Raw genomic sequence first — 17,972 nt, forward strand, 5'->3', positions numbered from 1 at the left:
TCAGCCCATTCTCCTTCCTACCTCAGGTACCAACTATGGTAGTATGAACCGATCTCTCCCGTCTCTCTCCTCAGTCCCAGCACTCTCACCTAGTGATCCAGCGGCTGCTCGCTCACCTGGACGCCAACAGTAAGAACTCGGCCACGGTGAGAGCCGGGATCGTTGAGGTCCTGCTGGAGGCAGCCGCCATCGCAGCCAGTGGCTCCGTGGGTGAGAGAGCCTCGCTGCCTTAACTAACCCTGAGAGTAAACCTAACTAACCCTGAGAGTAACCCTAACTAACCCTGAGAGTAAACCTAACTAACCCTGAGAGTAAACCTAACTAACCCTGAGAGTAACCCTAACTAACCCTGAGAGTAAACCTAACTAACCCTGAGAGAAACCCTAACTAACCCTGAGAGTAAACCTAACTAACCCTGAGAGTAAACCTAACTAACCCTGAGAGTAAACCTAACTAACCCTGAGAGTAACCCTAACTAACCCTGAGAGTAAACCTAACTAACCCTGAGAGTAAACCTAACTAACCCTGAGAGTAAACCTAACTAACCCTGAGAGTAAACCTAACTAACCCTGAGAGTAAACCTAACTAACCCTGAGAGTAAACCTAACTAACCCTGAGAGAAACCCTAACTAACCCTGAGAGTAACCCTAACTAACCCTGAGAGTAAACCTAACTAACCCTGAGAGTAAACCTAACTAACCCTGAGAGTAAACCTAACTAACCCTGAGAGTAACCCTAACTAACCCTGAGAGTAACCTAACTAACCCTGAGAGTAAACCTAACTAACCCTGAGAGTAACCTAACTAACCCTGAGAGTAAACCTAACTAACCCTGAGAGCAGTGGCGGCTGCTGACCAAATTTGTTGGTGAAGCACAAATTATTATATTATATATTAAATTATATTTTTAAAACATCCCCCAATGTGTCAGTTGTGGCTGGTGAGTTCAAAAATTGGGGAGGACGGGAGAGATAATTTTTTTTTAAAGAAGTACAGACACGCAGTGTGGTTATGAAGACAGCAGACAGACACTATAGTAAAGACAACAGGCACTAGTAGTAAATACCTTGGAGTAACTCTTGACACACACATCACAACAATAGCTTAGTCAAGAAGGCAAATCAAAAACTATTTGTTTACAGCAAGATCAGACCATTTCTCACCCTCACTGTTTCAAACACATCTACATGCAATTTTTCTTTCAACAATATCTTACTGTCTCCCAATCTGGTCCCTCACAACAAAGGAAATGATAGAACCCATAGCAAGACTGTACAATAGAGCTTATAAAATGCATGGTAAATTTCCACCCTGGACTCACCACTGTACTGCACTCTCGCACTCCCCTGCTACAACCTTTCAGAACTACACAAAAAATCTAGCCACTAAGTTCTATTTTATGCTCAGAAATAACACTTCCCCAACACTCACAGCTTTACTGCCAAGACACAATAGGCTACAAGTCAAGAACGTATCACCACATCAATCCCACATGCACTCATTCCAGTACCGGCTTACACAAATAATTATGGACTAAGATCATTCTTCCACACAAACACCAAAATCTGGAACGAGATCCCATTCCACATCAGAGCAATAACCTCCATCTCACACTTCAAAACAGGCCTACAAACAACATCTGATGCTAGAAAACATCTGCACTCACTGATCCGACTTTTCCCTAGGTCTTAATCTAGTTGATACTGTTGTTTTGTATTGACTGCTATGACTGCATGTTTGTCCTTGCTGTCCACAATGATTATATGATTGTATGTAGTGCAACTGCCTATTTTGTTTTGTTTTTGTTTCATGTGCTGCAGAACAGGAACCTGCTGAAAACTGTTTGTATCTGAGTCAGGCCAGTTTAAATGTACATTGTGAAATGTCTTTTTACCCTTTCCTGTATAAATAAACTATAAATAAATAGTACACAGACACACAGAGTGGTTATGACAACTACAGCACAGACCCAATAGCATTGATTACTACAGCACACACACACCCACACACACTACACTCTGCAGTGCACATAATAAACACAGCAGCCACAGCGCACCAGAACAAATCGCAGCAATACAATACACAAATATACAAAATAATGCTCAAAATACGCACACTTCCTACCTTATTTGTACATGAAGTCCATCCTCCGATCATTCTTTGGGAATTCTGCGATGACTTTGTCATAAAAGCTGTCGGATGTCTTCATTCTAATCTGTGCAGCATCTGTGCCAGTCAAACGCCGCTGTTCGGGAGTTGGACGTCCTCTTGCAATAATAATCCTTTTCTCCTCAAAAGTCATAATTGCGTGCTTGAGCCGCGCTGTCCACTTTGTTGACAGTCTGGTCTCCTCCGTAAACTGGGCCTGAATGCTTGCAGAGGGGAATCCCTCGCGTCACGGCACTCTCATATGCCCATATATGGACCAACTAAGATAGTCGTGAAATGTCCGTTAGTGTCATCTGAATCAGACGGATAAAGCAATGGTTTTACCCAGATTATTTGATTATTGCCACTTCCACTAAATCCACTAAACATTGTTCTGTTGATGTGGGATGCGGGACAAACATTCCATTTTTGGGACTGTCCGACAGGTGGTCACGCAAGCAATTCAACACAACAGCATTGCCAAAGCAGTGAAAGCACTCACTCACCTCACAAAGCTGTGGTCTCACATGAAGAGGAAGGCAGCACAGCGGTTCTTCCTCTGGGCGAACGTTTCGATGACTTTGGGAACAAAAATTGCGAAAGACAGGACAGGAGCGTGCTAAGCTAGTAGCTAGCTACAACAACCAGAGCCAGAAGGCTCTGGCTACAACTAGCGTTAGCGACCACGCCATGGCCAACTACACTATAAAAAATATATATAAAGAAACGACACACAATAAAGTTGAACAATAAAGATCTTAAAAAGATGAATTAATTATTATATTAGGCGAATGAATCTCTTCTATTCTCGATTTCTCTCTCTTTCAAGTTTCACGCAGTCAGTCAGTGGTGATGATGACATCACATCACATCGAGAAAAATCGAGAACATTAGCCATGCAGGTCTTCTCTCATTGGGTGTCAACGGTCTGAAAGCTGTCAATCATTCAGAGGCTCAGCCTCACGGGCCAGGCGGTAGATGCCGGAATGAAGCTCAAATAGCTATTTTGATTGGATTATTATAATCTAGTGCCTGGCCTGTGAAGCTAAACCTCATGAATGAATGACAGCTGGACATCAATGTACTACATTGGGAATGGGATCAGCTCAGAGAGCTGTCTTGTCACTTGGACATTTTTGGGGTGGGGAAATTCACTGGCATTTTTTTTTCACAGAGGAAAACATTTCGAATGAAAATAAATATATTTTTAAAATAAATAAATAAAAATAAATATTTTGTATGTAATACAATGGGGGAAATAAGTATTGAACATATCAGCATTTTGTCCCGTAAATATATTTCCTATGTGGCCATTCAAGTGAAATTTTCACCAGACTTGGGCCAGGGCTGTGCAATTGGGCAATTATGTCCAAAGAGTGAGTCAGTGAAGTATGAACAGGTATGCCCATAGTGGAGGTTTAACCTAACTCTAATTCTAACCTATTAACCTAAACCTCAAATCAGCCTTTTCTTTCATGAGTGTCTAGCCAACATGTCCTCGTAAGAAAGTGTAGCTATACCTGAACAAGCACCTGAAGCCTTGTGACCATGTGCATGTGCAGTTCCCCATTCTGACCACAAGAGGATGCTGCTTGGTCTTCAACACGCTTGTGTGTGTGTGTGTGTGTCTGTGTGTGTGTGTGTGTGTGTGTAGGCCCCACGGTGCTGGAGGTGTTCAACACGCTGCTGCGTCAGCTGCGTCTGAGCGTCGACTACGAGCTCACGGGCACCAAGACCATCAAGACACAGGAAGAGAAGCAGCTGCAGGAAGCTGTCATCCAGACCATCGGTTAGTGTGTTTTAACCCTTTCACCGCCACACTACCAAACGGTTAACCCTTTTCACTGCGTCAATACAGCAGGTTAACCCTTTCACTGCCACACGACAGAGGGTTAACCCTTTCACTGCCACACGACAGGGTTAACCCTTTTACTACCACACAACAGAATGTTAACTCTTTCACTACCACACGACAGAAGGTTAACATTTCACTACCACACTACAGACGGTTAACCTTTCACTACCACACTACAGAAGGTTAACCCTTTCACTACCACACTATAGACGGTTAACCTTTCACTACCACACTACAGAAGGTTAACCTTTCACTACCACACTACAGAAGGTTAACCTTTCACTACCACACTACAGACGGTTAACCTTTCACTACCACACTACAGAAGGTTAACCCGTTCACTACCACACTATAGACGGTTAACCCTTTTACTACCACATGACAGGGTTAACCCTTTCACTACCACACTACAGAAGGTTAACCTTTCACTACCACACTACAGAAGGTTAACCTTTCACTACCACACTACAGAAGGTTAACCTTTCACTACCACACTACAGAAGGTGAACCCTTTCACTACCACACTACAGACGGTTAACCTTTCACTACCACACTACAGAAGGTTAACCTTTCACTACCACACTACAGAAGGTTAACCTTTCACTACCACACTACAGAAGGTGAACCCTTTCACTACCACACTACAGACGGTTAACCTTTCACTACCACACTACAGAAGGTTAACCTTTCACTACCACACTACAGACGGTTAACCTTTCACTACCACACACACAAATGCAGAAAATGAGGTACAAAACTTTAAAGGTCCCATGCATTATAAATGTCATTTTTCAGTCTCTAGCATTGTATTATAGTAATAGGAGTTCGTATCAATGTGTTTTAGGGTCTAAATACCATATTGGCGAATTTCTCCGTTTCAGCCCAGCCCCTCTGTGCCTCTAGTAAATCGGGTCATTTTGATTTGAAGTCCCTGAGCACGTCACTGGGCGCTGTGGATAGACACAGTGATGCGATTGGCTCTGTGGTTGGAGCTAATGCCCGCCCCCATTCTACCTAGACTGACTGTACACAGCGAAACCATTTCCTCATACTCGAGAGGGAGAGAAAGGAAGAGAGAGGGAGAGAGAGCACTTGGGGGGGGGGACCTGCAGCGAGCCACACACGCAAACGGGAGATTGAAAGAAAGAAAAAAAGAAAAACATTTCCTCATACTCGAGAGGGAGAGAAAGGGAGAGAGATAGAGAGCACTTGGGGGGGGGGGGGGGGGGGGGGGGACCTGCAGCGAGCCACACACGCAAACGGGAGATTGAAAGAAAGAAAAAAAAACAAGCTGCCGGCGGACTGTATTTTTTTTCTCTCTCTCTCTCTCTCTCTCTCTCTCTCCCACCCTCTCCCTCTCTCGCTCTCTCTCTCTCTCTCTCTCTCTCTCTCTCTCTTCCCCCCCCTCCCTCCCTCTACCAGTGCAGACTGTGTGGCACTGTCACTCAAAGTGCTTATGGGCGGAGCCAGGCCATAACAGCCTGATTTCTAGAGGCTGAAAAATGATGGGTTTGAGTACTTGATTAGAAATATAAAACAATGCATTTTTTTGAAAAAAAACTTACAAATGTCTTCAATAGACCAACAGGAATTGTGTAAAGTTGCCCAAATAGTGCTAGGAATAGCAATGCATAGCCCCTTTAAGGTAAGGTGCAAATGCAAATGAGGTATGAATGTAGTGCAAATCTCTTTAATAATAGATAAATATAATGTAGTGTTAAAGTGAGTGTTAACTAATTCCGTGCCAGGCGGTCAGGTGGCGTAGCGGAGATTGCGTTCGTCACCAACGCTGGGTTCGCGTGTTCGAATCCAGCTCCCGGCGTTGTCACCAGCTTGGCTGGCCGTTCACACTAATACAATTGGCAGTATTAGGGGGTGGGGAAAGCTGGCAGGTGGGTCCTGGGCGTTGTGGACAGCGACCCCTACAGTTCGGTCGGGGCGCCTGCTCAGCGAGGGTAGGATCTGGAGAGAGGTAGTGCGGCCTCCCACACGTTGTCGTTACACTCTCCCAGTGAGAATCTGCACGGCCAGGCTGGCTGCCGGCTGGCTGCACATGCGTTGGAGGAAAGCATGTGACAGTCTCCGGCCTCTCGGACCAACAGTAGGGGAAAGTGCGCAACAACCAGGAAGGGGGTTGGGAATTGGCATAACGACTAACAGTGGGATGGGAGAAAAAGGAGGGGGGAAAATATAAAAAAAAAAAAAAATTCCGTGCCAACCACGAGTATAGTCGGGTTAACTCACCATGCGTTCCGTGCCAATCACGAGTATAGTCGGGTTTTAATCGTTATTTCTTTTATTAGCGATATCCATTAATTTTTCATCCATCCAGCCTGACGTTATCATTGGGAATGGGTCTGAGCTCGCAAAGGGCAAATACCGCTGCCTATCGTCTCCCGGATGGTATTGCACATCATTGGATTGGATTGGCTGGGACTGTGCATCAGAAAAAAAACTCCGGTCTGGTGTTTTCATTCTCGGGCAAGCGTATTGTGTTACCACATTCACTGGGGAGGCTGGGAGCAGCGTCGATTATGTGTTTTGGACTATAACGTTGGATCAATAAACGCGATCAATATTTGGAATGGCGATCAGGATTTGGATTAATCTTTTTGCAGAACATCTGATGTGAGGTAAGGACTCTATTTGACCAGTCTTGGGTTAATCAGATGTTCCTTTCTCCGCCATCGGAGCTTGCGCGCGAGTGTGTGTGTGTGTGCGCGTGCCGTTAGCGCTGACCAAGGCACGGATAATCGATTTTTCAGCCCGCTTCTCTAGCGTGCATAATGACTCATATACTATCGATAATCTAGCGTTTATTTGAAAACTATTCATAAATCAGCCAAAAAATTACAACGTGTTTTGTGTATTCCACTAAAGGGCTATTATCGTGGATTTCTCTGGAATTACTAGAAATCTCAAACTATACTCTTATTCAAAACGGTATAAAACGGAAATGTACTGATGAAAAAACAATCCGTTTCGTACATGTTGACTGCAAGCAAGTCATTGATAAGCGACGGGTGTATTAGACCCATAGCCATAATTTAAGATATAGTTTAAGCGTTCTCAAATATCCCCGTCCTCCCATTGACTTCAGTGCTGGCACGCTAGACCTAATTTGGTCATATGGGCGTGGCTCTGAATGAGTTAAGGTGAGTGTTTGTTTAAAAGTGAGTGTGCATGGGGATGTGTGTGCAATGAGTGTAGATGATGGGTTGTTATAGAGTCATTGAGCATCCTGATGGCCTAAACCTATCTGAATAGGGCTTTAGTGTGTGTTATCTGGGTGTATTATTCATGATCTATCTCTCCTTCTATCTACCTATGTCTCTTGCTCTCGCTCTCTCTCGCTCTCTCTCTCTCTCTCTCTCTCTCTCTCTCTCTCTCTCTCTCTCTTGTCCAGGTTCGTTTGCCAACACTCTACCAACCTACCAGCGTTCTGAGGTCATGCTCTTTATCATGGGAAAGATCCCACACCCTGGGATGCACCCGGCACTGGCCTCTACAGGCGCTGGGTGAGAGCACACACACACACGCATGAACACACACACACACGCGCATGAACACACACGCATGAACACACACACACACGCATGAACACACACGCACACGCATGAACACACACGCACACACACGCACACACGCGCACACACACGCACACACACACACACAGACACACACACACAATTGTAACATAGGTCTCTCATGGAATATGTAGAATACCCATTTGTCCTCCATGTTGGAAGAGACGATGGTTGCTATGTGAAAAACAACTGTTGCTATGTGTTGATATATGATATGAATCATTTTGAATTCATTATTATGAATAAATAAAATAATAAATAACAATTCAGTACATTTATATCTATGTGTTAATTTGTTACATTTTGTTTCACTAAGTTAGGAAAGTAATGTTTTAAGTCAAGCCTGATGTTGCCTTGCACAAAAGAATGATCCCAGTCTCTTCCACACAGTGAGGCATACAGTTTATTAATTGACAACAATGGGTATCTGATCGGTACTCTGTATCGGGCCGATACCCAAAGCCCAGGTATCGGTATCGGGACTTAAAAAGTCGGATCGGTGCATCCCTAAACAAGACATAATTATACAAGTGTTTATTTGCTTTGTTGGCACTTTGAAAAGCTCTGTGGCTGAACTCCTCCTGCTGCTGTATGTTTGTGTTGTAGGCCTGAGGGAACCAGGATGATTCAGACCATGCTGCTGAAGTCTCTGGTGCAGGTGAGTTCTTCTGGTGTTAACCTTTAAACTTAACCCTTTCACTGCCACACGACAGAAGGTTAACCCTTTACTATCACACAACCGACGGTCCGGCTGTTGTGTGGCAGTGAAAGGGTTAACCTTCTGTGTATTGTCGCAGTGAAAGGGTTAACCGTTTGGTAGTGCGGCAGTGAAAGGGTTAAGAGGTTAAGTTCGCTATAGCCACGAGTAGGGGTGTAACGGTGCACAGAAGCCACGGTTCTTTACGTACCTCGGTTTTGGGCTCACGGTTTTGGGAAATGGGAAAAAATCTACAAAAATCCCAATCTGTAAGGGTAGGTTTCTTTAGATTTATTTTGAACAGACAAGTTATACTTAGTTCCACTTAGGCTTGCCGTGGTAGTCTGTGACACCGGTGTTTCTCTGTGTTCAGGCTTCCACCAAGTAAATGATTTGCTTACCGCCCCCACCGGTGTTGGCTTTTTAAGTTTCACTTTCACTTCTAGAGCAGATTTAACTTCACGTGAAGCAGAGGAAGAAGACTCTAGAGAAGAGACGACATGTTACACAACAATGGCAGAGGATTTATCAATATTTAGGATTTTCACACTGCAGCAGCTCAGAGCTCAGAGTCCAGACCAGCAAAAGTCTGCAAAAAATATGCACAAAAGTATGCAACGGTATTGCATTTGTCTTTTTTCCCCTCTGATTAGCTGTGAAAAAAAAAGTTTGTGTTTCCAACATTATTGGATAAACAAGCAAAAGATGAACATGTTCAGTGTATTGTAAGGACCCTGCTGTGTTACAAACATATCATTCATTCATGGTTTTGTTTCAGCGACAACTGTAGTAAAGGGGAGGGGGGAGATGGGGAGAAACAGCCCAGTGCAGAGAGCCTTTTAACGTCATGAATGAATGAATGAATGAATGAATGAATGAAAACTTTTATTTAAAATGGACACCACAGCTACATTGGACCAGTCACAGTGGACAGACCAGATGTGTTGTTTGCATGTTTATAGCACTCGTGCTAGTTTTCAACACCAGTCCATTGAGGCTTTTCTAAAAAGATAGAATAAAATGAACAGTATAATACAGAATTAAAATCACAAATCGGAACAAATAGTTACCAAAACAAGAGTCCATGATCAAAACAACAAAACCAGTCCGTGTCTACATTATGTGAGCACTGCTGATTTCAGCCATACTTTGAGTCCTCTGTTGACATTGGACTCCAGTTTTAAGCCAGTAGGCAGAGAGTTCCATAAGTTTGCCCCGTTAACGGAGAAGGCAGACTGTCCAAACGAACTCTTGCACATGGGAACAGTACAGTCACCATTATTGGAAGCTTGTGTGTTTGCTCTGCTAGAGCTCCAACGTCTAACCACCAGTTCAGAAAATAAAGATTTCAAAAGACTAGAAATTGTGAATATCTCGAATTTCTTTGACCTAATTCTGAATCTGGCAACATCTTCGCCATTCTCAAAACTCCTCTCCCTCGCTCCAGGTAACGGCGGGCTTCCAGACCACCAACATGCTGACGGCTCTCCCCACCTCCTTCCTGGAGCCTCTGCTGTCCTTCTCCCTGACGGAGGACCCGGAGGTCCGCCTGCTCGTCCTCACCATCCTCCTCAGCCTCATCGACCGGCACGACAACAGGCCCAAGTTCGCCACCATCAGGTTTGTAGAAGTTCAAGTTCAAGTTTGTTTATTAGTTGTCATAGTAAAATACAGAATACTTTTCCATGAAATGCTTTTTTTCTGTATGAGCTCCTTGGGAGTGTGCTAGATAAAAATAGATAAAAAGTATAAAATAGAAAAAGTCAAAAGTACGTAAAATAAAGTGTTCAGTCAATATACATATATACAATATACAATACAGAGTCAAAAAAGAGTAACAGTGAGTTACAGTACAATATACAATACAAAGCAGAAATGGGATGAGGTACAACTTAGGGTAAGGTGCAATGAGGTATGAATTGTAGTGCAAATCTCTTTGCTAATAAATATAAAGTGGGTGTTACGGTGAGTGTTTATTTAAAGTGAGTGAGTAGAAGGAGGGTGTGTTTGTGGATATTAGACCTAAGCAATAGGACCAAAATATCATGATAATATTTGTAGTAGTAGTAGTAGACAGGATTTGGTTTAAGTTTGTGACGTGACGTTTTTTTTTTTTTTATCCACTTTTTCTCCCATTTTCTACATTTTCTCCCATCCCAATTTCGTATCATCCAATTCAACCCTCCCCTGTCACGAACGCTGTTTCTTGCCTCCCACAAACCGGCTGCAATGTGGACTAGCACAAGTCCCCTCCGGTACTTGAGGTAACAGCAGTCGCATCTTTTCACCTGCGCAGCTCGATCTCTCAGTGGCGAGGAGTAACGCGTGGGAGGCTCACGCTGCCCCCGACACTTCCTGATTCTACTGCGCAGGCGCACCAACCGACCTGTAGGAGTCGCTGTCCACAACGCCCGATCCCCACCCATCAGTTTCCCACCCCCTAATACGGCCAATGTGTATTAGTATGAACGACCAGCTAAACTGAAAGCAATGTGGAGCGCTGGGCTCGAACAGGCAAGCCCAGCGTCTCCGTCATTCGTGGCGAGCGCCTTGCCCACTACGCCACGTAGCCGCCCGTGACGTGACGTCTTTTTGATAATAATAATAATCAACTTTATTTGTATGACTTGTTTATTCGATGTACAGCATTCTCACATGGGTGTTGCTCTCATCTAAATTGCCCTGTCAATGGTTCTAAGTACATGAAATCGCTTACTAACTTGTAACAGTTAGTTAGTTTGTGAAGCTTTAGGCTTTTTCCCCGTCCGTTTCATAATTTCTCTGAGCTGTATTTAAAACCTCCTTGAATACGTGTCCTCAAGGTGATGTACTTTCTTAAACCAAATGCATTTACAAGGCTATGTAAAATGGTGGGATATGTGCAGTGTTGTGCTAGTTACTGAAAAATAGTAACTCAGTTACTTTACTAGTTACTTCATTTCAAAAGTAACTCAGTTACTTTACTAGTTACTTACACCCAAAAGTAATGCGTTACTGTGAAAAGTAACTATTTAGTTACTTAAAAAAAAGATTGCTCCCATTAATGCCCTTACAGATACTCAAAATCTGTTGATCAACTTGACAGTTTCCATTCACATCACTGAACTCTGCTAAGCAATGTGGTCTATACAAACACAAATCTGACACAAACAAATGTTGTCCCGAGTCCCGACGTAATAAGAAATGTGCCGTGCCTAATTGTATAGGTTGAAGGAACAGCCTTGATGTCGCCGGAGCGTTTCATTATAACCGTCTTGCAACGTTGTTTAACACTTTGAATGCCCAACCCGAGTTTTCTCGGGTTTACCCCCCGCGGGTTGAATGCCCATAACGAGAATATTCGTTTTTTTCTCGTTTATTTTATTTTATTAGCGATCTGAATTCATATTTCATCAACCGAGTCTACCGTTGGTAAATCAGCCACCCCAGGCGCTCAGATGTGGAAAAAAGCGCCCCCTATCGTCTCCCAGATGGTAATTCACCCTTTTGGATTGGACTCAATGAAAATGCATGGGGGAAAAAAAACCCGGACTCCACATTTTACTTCTCACGCATGTAACCGGGCCGATCAGCTTCATGTTGGACAGCGTGTATACGCTGTTTTACAGTATACGCGTGGGATCAATAAAAGGATAGATTTTTGGAATGGTCGATCAGGAATTGGAATAATCCATTTGGATACCATCTGATCTCAGGTAAGGAATCTATTTTACCAGTATTAGGATAATCAGACCTTTTTTCACGGAGATATAAGCTTTCCCCCTATATGTGATATGTTTTGACTGTGCGAGTGATCAGGAAATAAGATAATCGATTTACAGCTTGCGGCACCAGCGTGCATACGTACACATATACTATCGATAATCTAGCGTTTATTTGAAAACGATTCATAAATAGGCCGAACAATGACAACGTTCTAGAATATTACAGTACATCAGCGTTTATCAGGGATTCTTTTTTCTTCTTCTTGAAAACGAGGGCTTTTCAAAATGCTATCAAACGGAAATGAACCGATAAAAAAACAATCCGCTTCGACAATGTTGACTGGAAATGGGTCATTGATAATGCGACGGGCAGATTAGACACATAGCCATAATTTAAAACATCAATTAGGCGATATTAACGTTAACATTGAAGCGGATGGTGGGCATTCAAGCACTAAATGTGCTTTCAAATGTGCATTCAAAGTGTTAAGATATCAATCATGCATTGCAACGTTAGAATAGTTAGGATATCAATTGTGCATGAAAGGACTATATTTATATTGTTTGATTCAAAATCTGTTGATCAACTTTGCATTCACATCACTGAACTCACCAAAATTCAGTTCAGTTATTTTTAATTTCGGGCTTTGGACACATAACAATGGTCATTCCTTAAATCACCAAAGTTTTACCAGCTGTTTTAAGTTAAGTCTGTGGTGGTCGAGATGTAACGTTAGTCAAACATTTTCTTTATCTCATTTCCATTTAGTATATTCTCTCTCCAAGTAGTTGGAAAAAGTGTTCCGTCCCATTTGGCATGTGCTAACTAGATGCTAACTAGATCCCCGAAAGCGAGTGGCTTCGGATGAGTCCTGTTAACGTTAGACTCAGCTACTAGCTTCGTTGAAGCATGGGCAGTAGATACTAGGATCTTTGAGCCAAAACACAAATGACATTTAACTAAAACGTTCTTTTCTTTGTGCTTGACAAAAGAGAAATAGTGAGAATATCCATGTGTAAAAATGCGTAGTGGGCGCCGCCATGACAGTCAGGACTATAGTAAACAAAACACGCCCCACAGCACAGCGTGTCCCCGCAGGTGAGGTGACACAAACAGGAGTCAGGAGGACTGCGCTGGATCACTACCGCTCGCTACCAATCTACATAAAAATAACGCAGTAACGAACCATTCAGTAACGGTAACTGCGTTACTGAATTTCAAAAGTAATGTGTTAGTGTACTAGTTACTGCCAAAAGTAACGGCGTTGTAACTTTGTAACGCGTTAGTCCCAACACTGGATATGTGTGAGATTATGTTCTTAATAAATCGTTTTTGGCAAAGGTCTTCTTTTAAGGGTTGCATTTCCAGTGAGCACCATTATTCAAACTTCCATGTGAATGCACCTTGGTTCATGTCTCTGTCTCTGTCCCCTCAGCATCATCACTGATATCTCAGTACTGAAGCTCAAAGTGGACAAGTGCTCCAGACAAGACAACCTCTTCATGAAGAAGGTACACCCTCTCCCTCTCTCTCTCACTCACTCACTCACTCACTCACTCACTCACTCACTCACTCACTCACTCACTCACTCACTCACTCACTCACTCACTCACTCACTCACTCACTCACTCACTCACTCACTCACTCACTCACTCACTCACTCACACGCACACACACACACACACTCCGCCAGGGCTCCGGTTCCAGCTCCGTTCTGGAGCCTCTGAACCTTGGTGCTCTCTGGCGAACCAGCCTGCGTTTACACCCATTTAAGCAGAACCAACGTTCCGCCGTCTCCGTCATCAACGGGGGCGTTACTCAGGCGGAGGTAAACATAATGCGTGGAGAAAGGCTTAGCGAGCCTCAACGCGCGCGCCTTAAATTAATCGTTCCAGCAAAGTAGGCTTCTATTATTCGAATAACTTGTTTTAATGGGTATCGTAGTAGTAAGTCCTACTGTAGAACATGACATATTAGCATGATGACATCTGATTTATTAATGCCAATACTGGACGACAAGCGCAATTGGCACTTGACAAGTGTAAACGATGGATTAGTCACAGTTAACGTCGGACCCTTTAGCTCAACTGGTTAGTGCGGCTGCCTGTGGATCCTATGGTCCCAGGTTCAAAACTCTGTTACAAATTATTATTTATTTTTTAACGTTAATTCATTTATCCACTCTGGTTGGATGGTGTATTGTACTTGTGCTGTATAATGACAATACATTATACATAATGTATAATGTAGGCTACGCTGCCTATGGACAGTGGCAGAATGTGCAAAACAGCTTCGGAGGTGTGGCATTGCACCATGCTGATCCACTCAACAGGTAGCGACTTCAAAATGAGATTCGATTCAAATGTATTGTCATTATACAGCACAAGTACAATACACCATCCAACCAGAGTGGATAAATGAATGAACGTTAAAAAAAATAAAAATTGTGAACAAATTTTTTTTTTTTTTTTTTTTTGACATGACATGCAAACATTTACAGTAGAAATCCACTATAAATCAAAAATAGATGTAGATTAAAGATTAAAGATATACAAATAATAATTACAATACAATACAACAAATGCTCTTGCTCGTTCTTCCCTCGCCCACCGGACCCCCCTTGAATACATCCATTATTTCGCTTAATACCAAGGATTAAAAGTTCATATAATGCTTTATCCTCTCCACCACTTCTAACCAGATTGCTATGCTGGCTTCATTAACACCTAGAATTCGTGCGGTAGATATCTCTAGGTAAATCACATCAAGATAGGTAAGAATCCATACCCTCCGACACATTTTATCAGGTTGAATCCAGCGTGATGCTATTTGCTTTTTGGCAGCCGTAAGACCGGACAAGATTATCCTTTTTATAAGTACAGAGTGTGATAATTGAGAGACATCATTCAGCAACAATACAGAAGGCATTACAGGTATTGTCAAAAACAAAAATCCTGATAATAGTGTGGTTATTTCTTCCCAAAATATCTTAACAGGCGGGCATTCCCAATACATATGCATAAATGTACCACTATCACCGTTTGTACATAAGGAAAAAATAATTTGTAACCGAGTTTTGAACCTGAGACCATAGGATCCACAGGCAGCGCACTAATCATTTGAGCTAAAGGCTCCGACTTTAACTGTGAGTGACTAATCCATCATTTACACTTGTCAAGAGCCAATTGCGCTTGTGAAAGGCCCATCTGTGGTCACACCTTACATCTCTCTCTCTCTCTCTCTCTCTCTCTCTCTCTCTGTTCCCTCTCTGCAGCATGGTCTGCAGCTGTACCGTCACATCTACTTGGGCTGTAAGGAGCAGAGCAGCGGCCAGCAGCACTATGAGACCCTGTTCACCCTGCTGGCTCTCCTCAGCATGGAGCTGGCCAACGAGGAGGTGGTGGTGGACCTGATCCGGCTGGCGCTGGCCCTGCAGGTACCCAACCAGGTTAACCCTGTCATCCTATGGTGACGGGTTCAAATATCTCGGTTACATTGGTGGCAGTGGTGGGATCTCACTTCACTGTGAATCAGGTTCACAAACTTCACGTAGCAATGGGGGAGGGATCTCAGTGCCTTAACCCCTGGGATAGTGCGCGTACGGGGACGAAAGAACGGGCGAGGAGGGGGGGAGGACGTATGTAAACTGGATTAGTCGGTCGTAGTCAACCAGCACCTGCTAACGGGTCGGACCCTTTAGCTCAGCTGGTTAGTGTGGCTGCCTGTGGATCCTAGGGTCACAGGTTCAGATCTCTCGGTTACATTACCATCACTTGCCACTACATCACAGAGGACTGGCGAGTCACCACTGCCGTGTTGCTAACTAGAAGTTTGCCGGGTCGGCATATGGCAGACCACCTCATGCATAAAAATCCGACTGACTGGCGGAAAGTCAATGCGGGGAGATTCCCCAGGCTGACAAAGCTAGTATAATAATAATAATAATAGCCTAATTAAAAATACTCTTGTTGCGTTGTTAGTACAGTTGGTTGTTTTCAGCATTTTATGCGCGTAAACTGTTATTGCTATTGACATTTTCGTTGACATAAGTCGATTTGAAGTTTTTGTTTATTTATGAAGTTAATATAAAACAGTGTTTAGAAAATTTTTGATTTTGTTAAATACATGCTTTTGATTTGGGTGGCGAGTGACGTTTTTATAATTTTTTTGCCACATATGCATCTCACCCGCTTTAAAGTCTAGGCCTCTATATTTCTATGTTTCATATGCCATGCAATGTTGTGAGAATGCAATAATGTCGCTGCTGTGGAAATAAACCTTTTGTTTGAGGAAACAAATACATTTGTTATTGTTTGGTAAATTTTTTTTTTTTGTTACAACTAATTGATTAATTGACCGTTAACATTATCAATGATCGAGTAAGGAACTTGCTAACAATTTGCAACCCTACTGTCACCAGTAATAAATCTGAGGCCAGAATGATGGACGAGTCCAGCGGTTTAAGAGTTGCTGCAGAATGCCTATAAATCACATCAACATCGTCCAAAATCCATAAGAAAACAGTTTCAACAATCCTCTTTCTACTAATCATGGGGAAGCTGGATCTTTCTGTACAGGAAGACAATTTTCTATTTCAATTTTCAATATTCACATGGAACTTAAATTAAATTTCTCATCGAGCCACAAGCCAAGATATTTATATACCAAGATATACTCAGTGACTCGCTCAATGTTAGAACCGCTTACGGTAGATATGTACTTCATCATAATCAACATGAATGTTTATGTTGCCATAAACATTACACAAGCTATATTTTACCACACCAACAACTGAAAGAACATTACCAGGTTACCATGGTTACCAGGTTAGCATGGCTTAAAAGGGAATACCACCTATATATAAAGAATGCACTTATCCTGTGCTCTCCAATCGGTGATGTCCCTGGGATGTAAAATGTGTTGCTGCTCCATAAACAATGAATTTAGCTCTGACTTCGTGAAGCCATCAAATGTTTGTGTGAGCCCTTACACAGCCATCAAATGTTTGTGTGAGCTCCTACACAGCTATCAAATGTTTGTGTGAGCCCTTACACAGCCATCAAATGTTTGTGAGCTCCTACACAGCCATCAAATGTTTGTGTGAGCCCTTACACAGCCATCAAATGTTTGTGTGAGCTCCTACACAGCCATCAAATGTTTGTGTGAGCCCTTACACAGCCATCAAATGTTTGTGTGAGCCCCATCAAATGTTTGTGTGAGCCCTTACACAGCCATCAAATGACACCGCCATCAAATGTTTGTGTGAGCCCGTACACAGCCATCAAATGTTTGTGAGCCCCATCAAATGTTTGTGTGGGCCCTTACACAGCCATCAAATGTTTGTGAGCCTGTACACAGCCATCAAATGTTTGTGTGAGCCCGTACACAGCCATCAAATGTTTGTGTGAGCTCTTACACCCAAATCAGTGAAAATCGCAGCGGTGATACACATACGTTGTCTCAAGATTCAGTCCTGCATGTATCAACAAATGCGCATGTTGGTGTGAAATGTATGTGTGCCATTATTACTATCAACTGTAATAATTGTGGAATATTACTATAATGAGCTGTATGTGTATGAACCAAGCATCTCACTGTATTGTACCTGTACTTTATTCGTGACAATAAACTACTACTACTACTACAAATGAGGTTTTAACTGTGGTTCAGACCTATAAACCTCATTGATGTTGTGTGGTGTAGGACCTGGCTCTGTCTACGGAGGAACGTCTGCCCGTCTATAACCGCTGTGCCGTCCACGCCCTGTCTGCTGCCTACCTCAACCTCATCTGCCAGCTCACTACTGTCCCTGCCTTCTGCCAACACATACATGAGGTCAGTGTGTGTGTGTGTCCTACTGCTCTGATGTCCCTAGGAGTGATGCAAACCTACCCTGTAGATAGTGGCCCCACAAGGTGAAGGAGCTATTTAACCTGCTGTTGTGTGGCAGTGAAAGGGTTAACCTTCTGTGTATTGTCGCA

The 17,972-nt window shown here is 43.1% G+C and overlaps 1 protein-coding gene across 4 annotated transcripts in view; it reads left to right on the plus strand.

Moving 5' to 3' along the window:
- Window positions 1-17,972, plus strand: part of efr3bb (EFR3 homolog Bb) — an 86,466-nt gene that overhangs the window by 56,168 nt on the left and 12,326 nt on the right. For all 4 annotated transcript variants that reach the window (XM_084330857.1, XM_084330858.1, XM_084330859.1 and 1 more), the window contains 8 exons: window positions 75-210; window positions 3,802-3,936; window positions 7,409-7,520; window positions 8,196-8,247; window positions 9,734-9,906; window positions 13,427-13,502; window positions 15,266-15,427; window positions 17,695-17,826. In XM_084330857.1, the coding sequence (XP_084186983.1) occupies window positions 75-210; window positions 3,802-3,936; window positions 7,409-7,520; window positions 8,196-8,247; window positions 9,734-9,906; window positions 13,427-13,502; window positions 15,266-15,427; window positions 17,695-17,826 (978 nt within the window). The remainder of the gene's footprint in view (window positions 1-74; window positions 211-3,801; window positions 3,937-7,408; window positions 7,521-8,195; window positions 8,248-9,733; window positions 9,907-13,426; window positions 13,503-15,265; window positions 15,428-17,694; window positions 17,827-17,972) is intronic.

This window comes from Notolepis coatsorum (genome assembly GCF_963971535.1).
Source record: "Notolepis coatsorum genome assembly, chromosome: 15".
Classification (NCBI taxonomy): Eukaryota; Metazoa; Chordata; class Actinopteri; order Aulopiformes; family Paralepididae; genus Notolepis; species Notolepis coatsorum.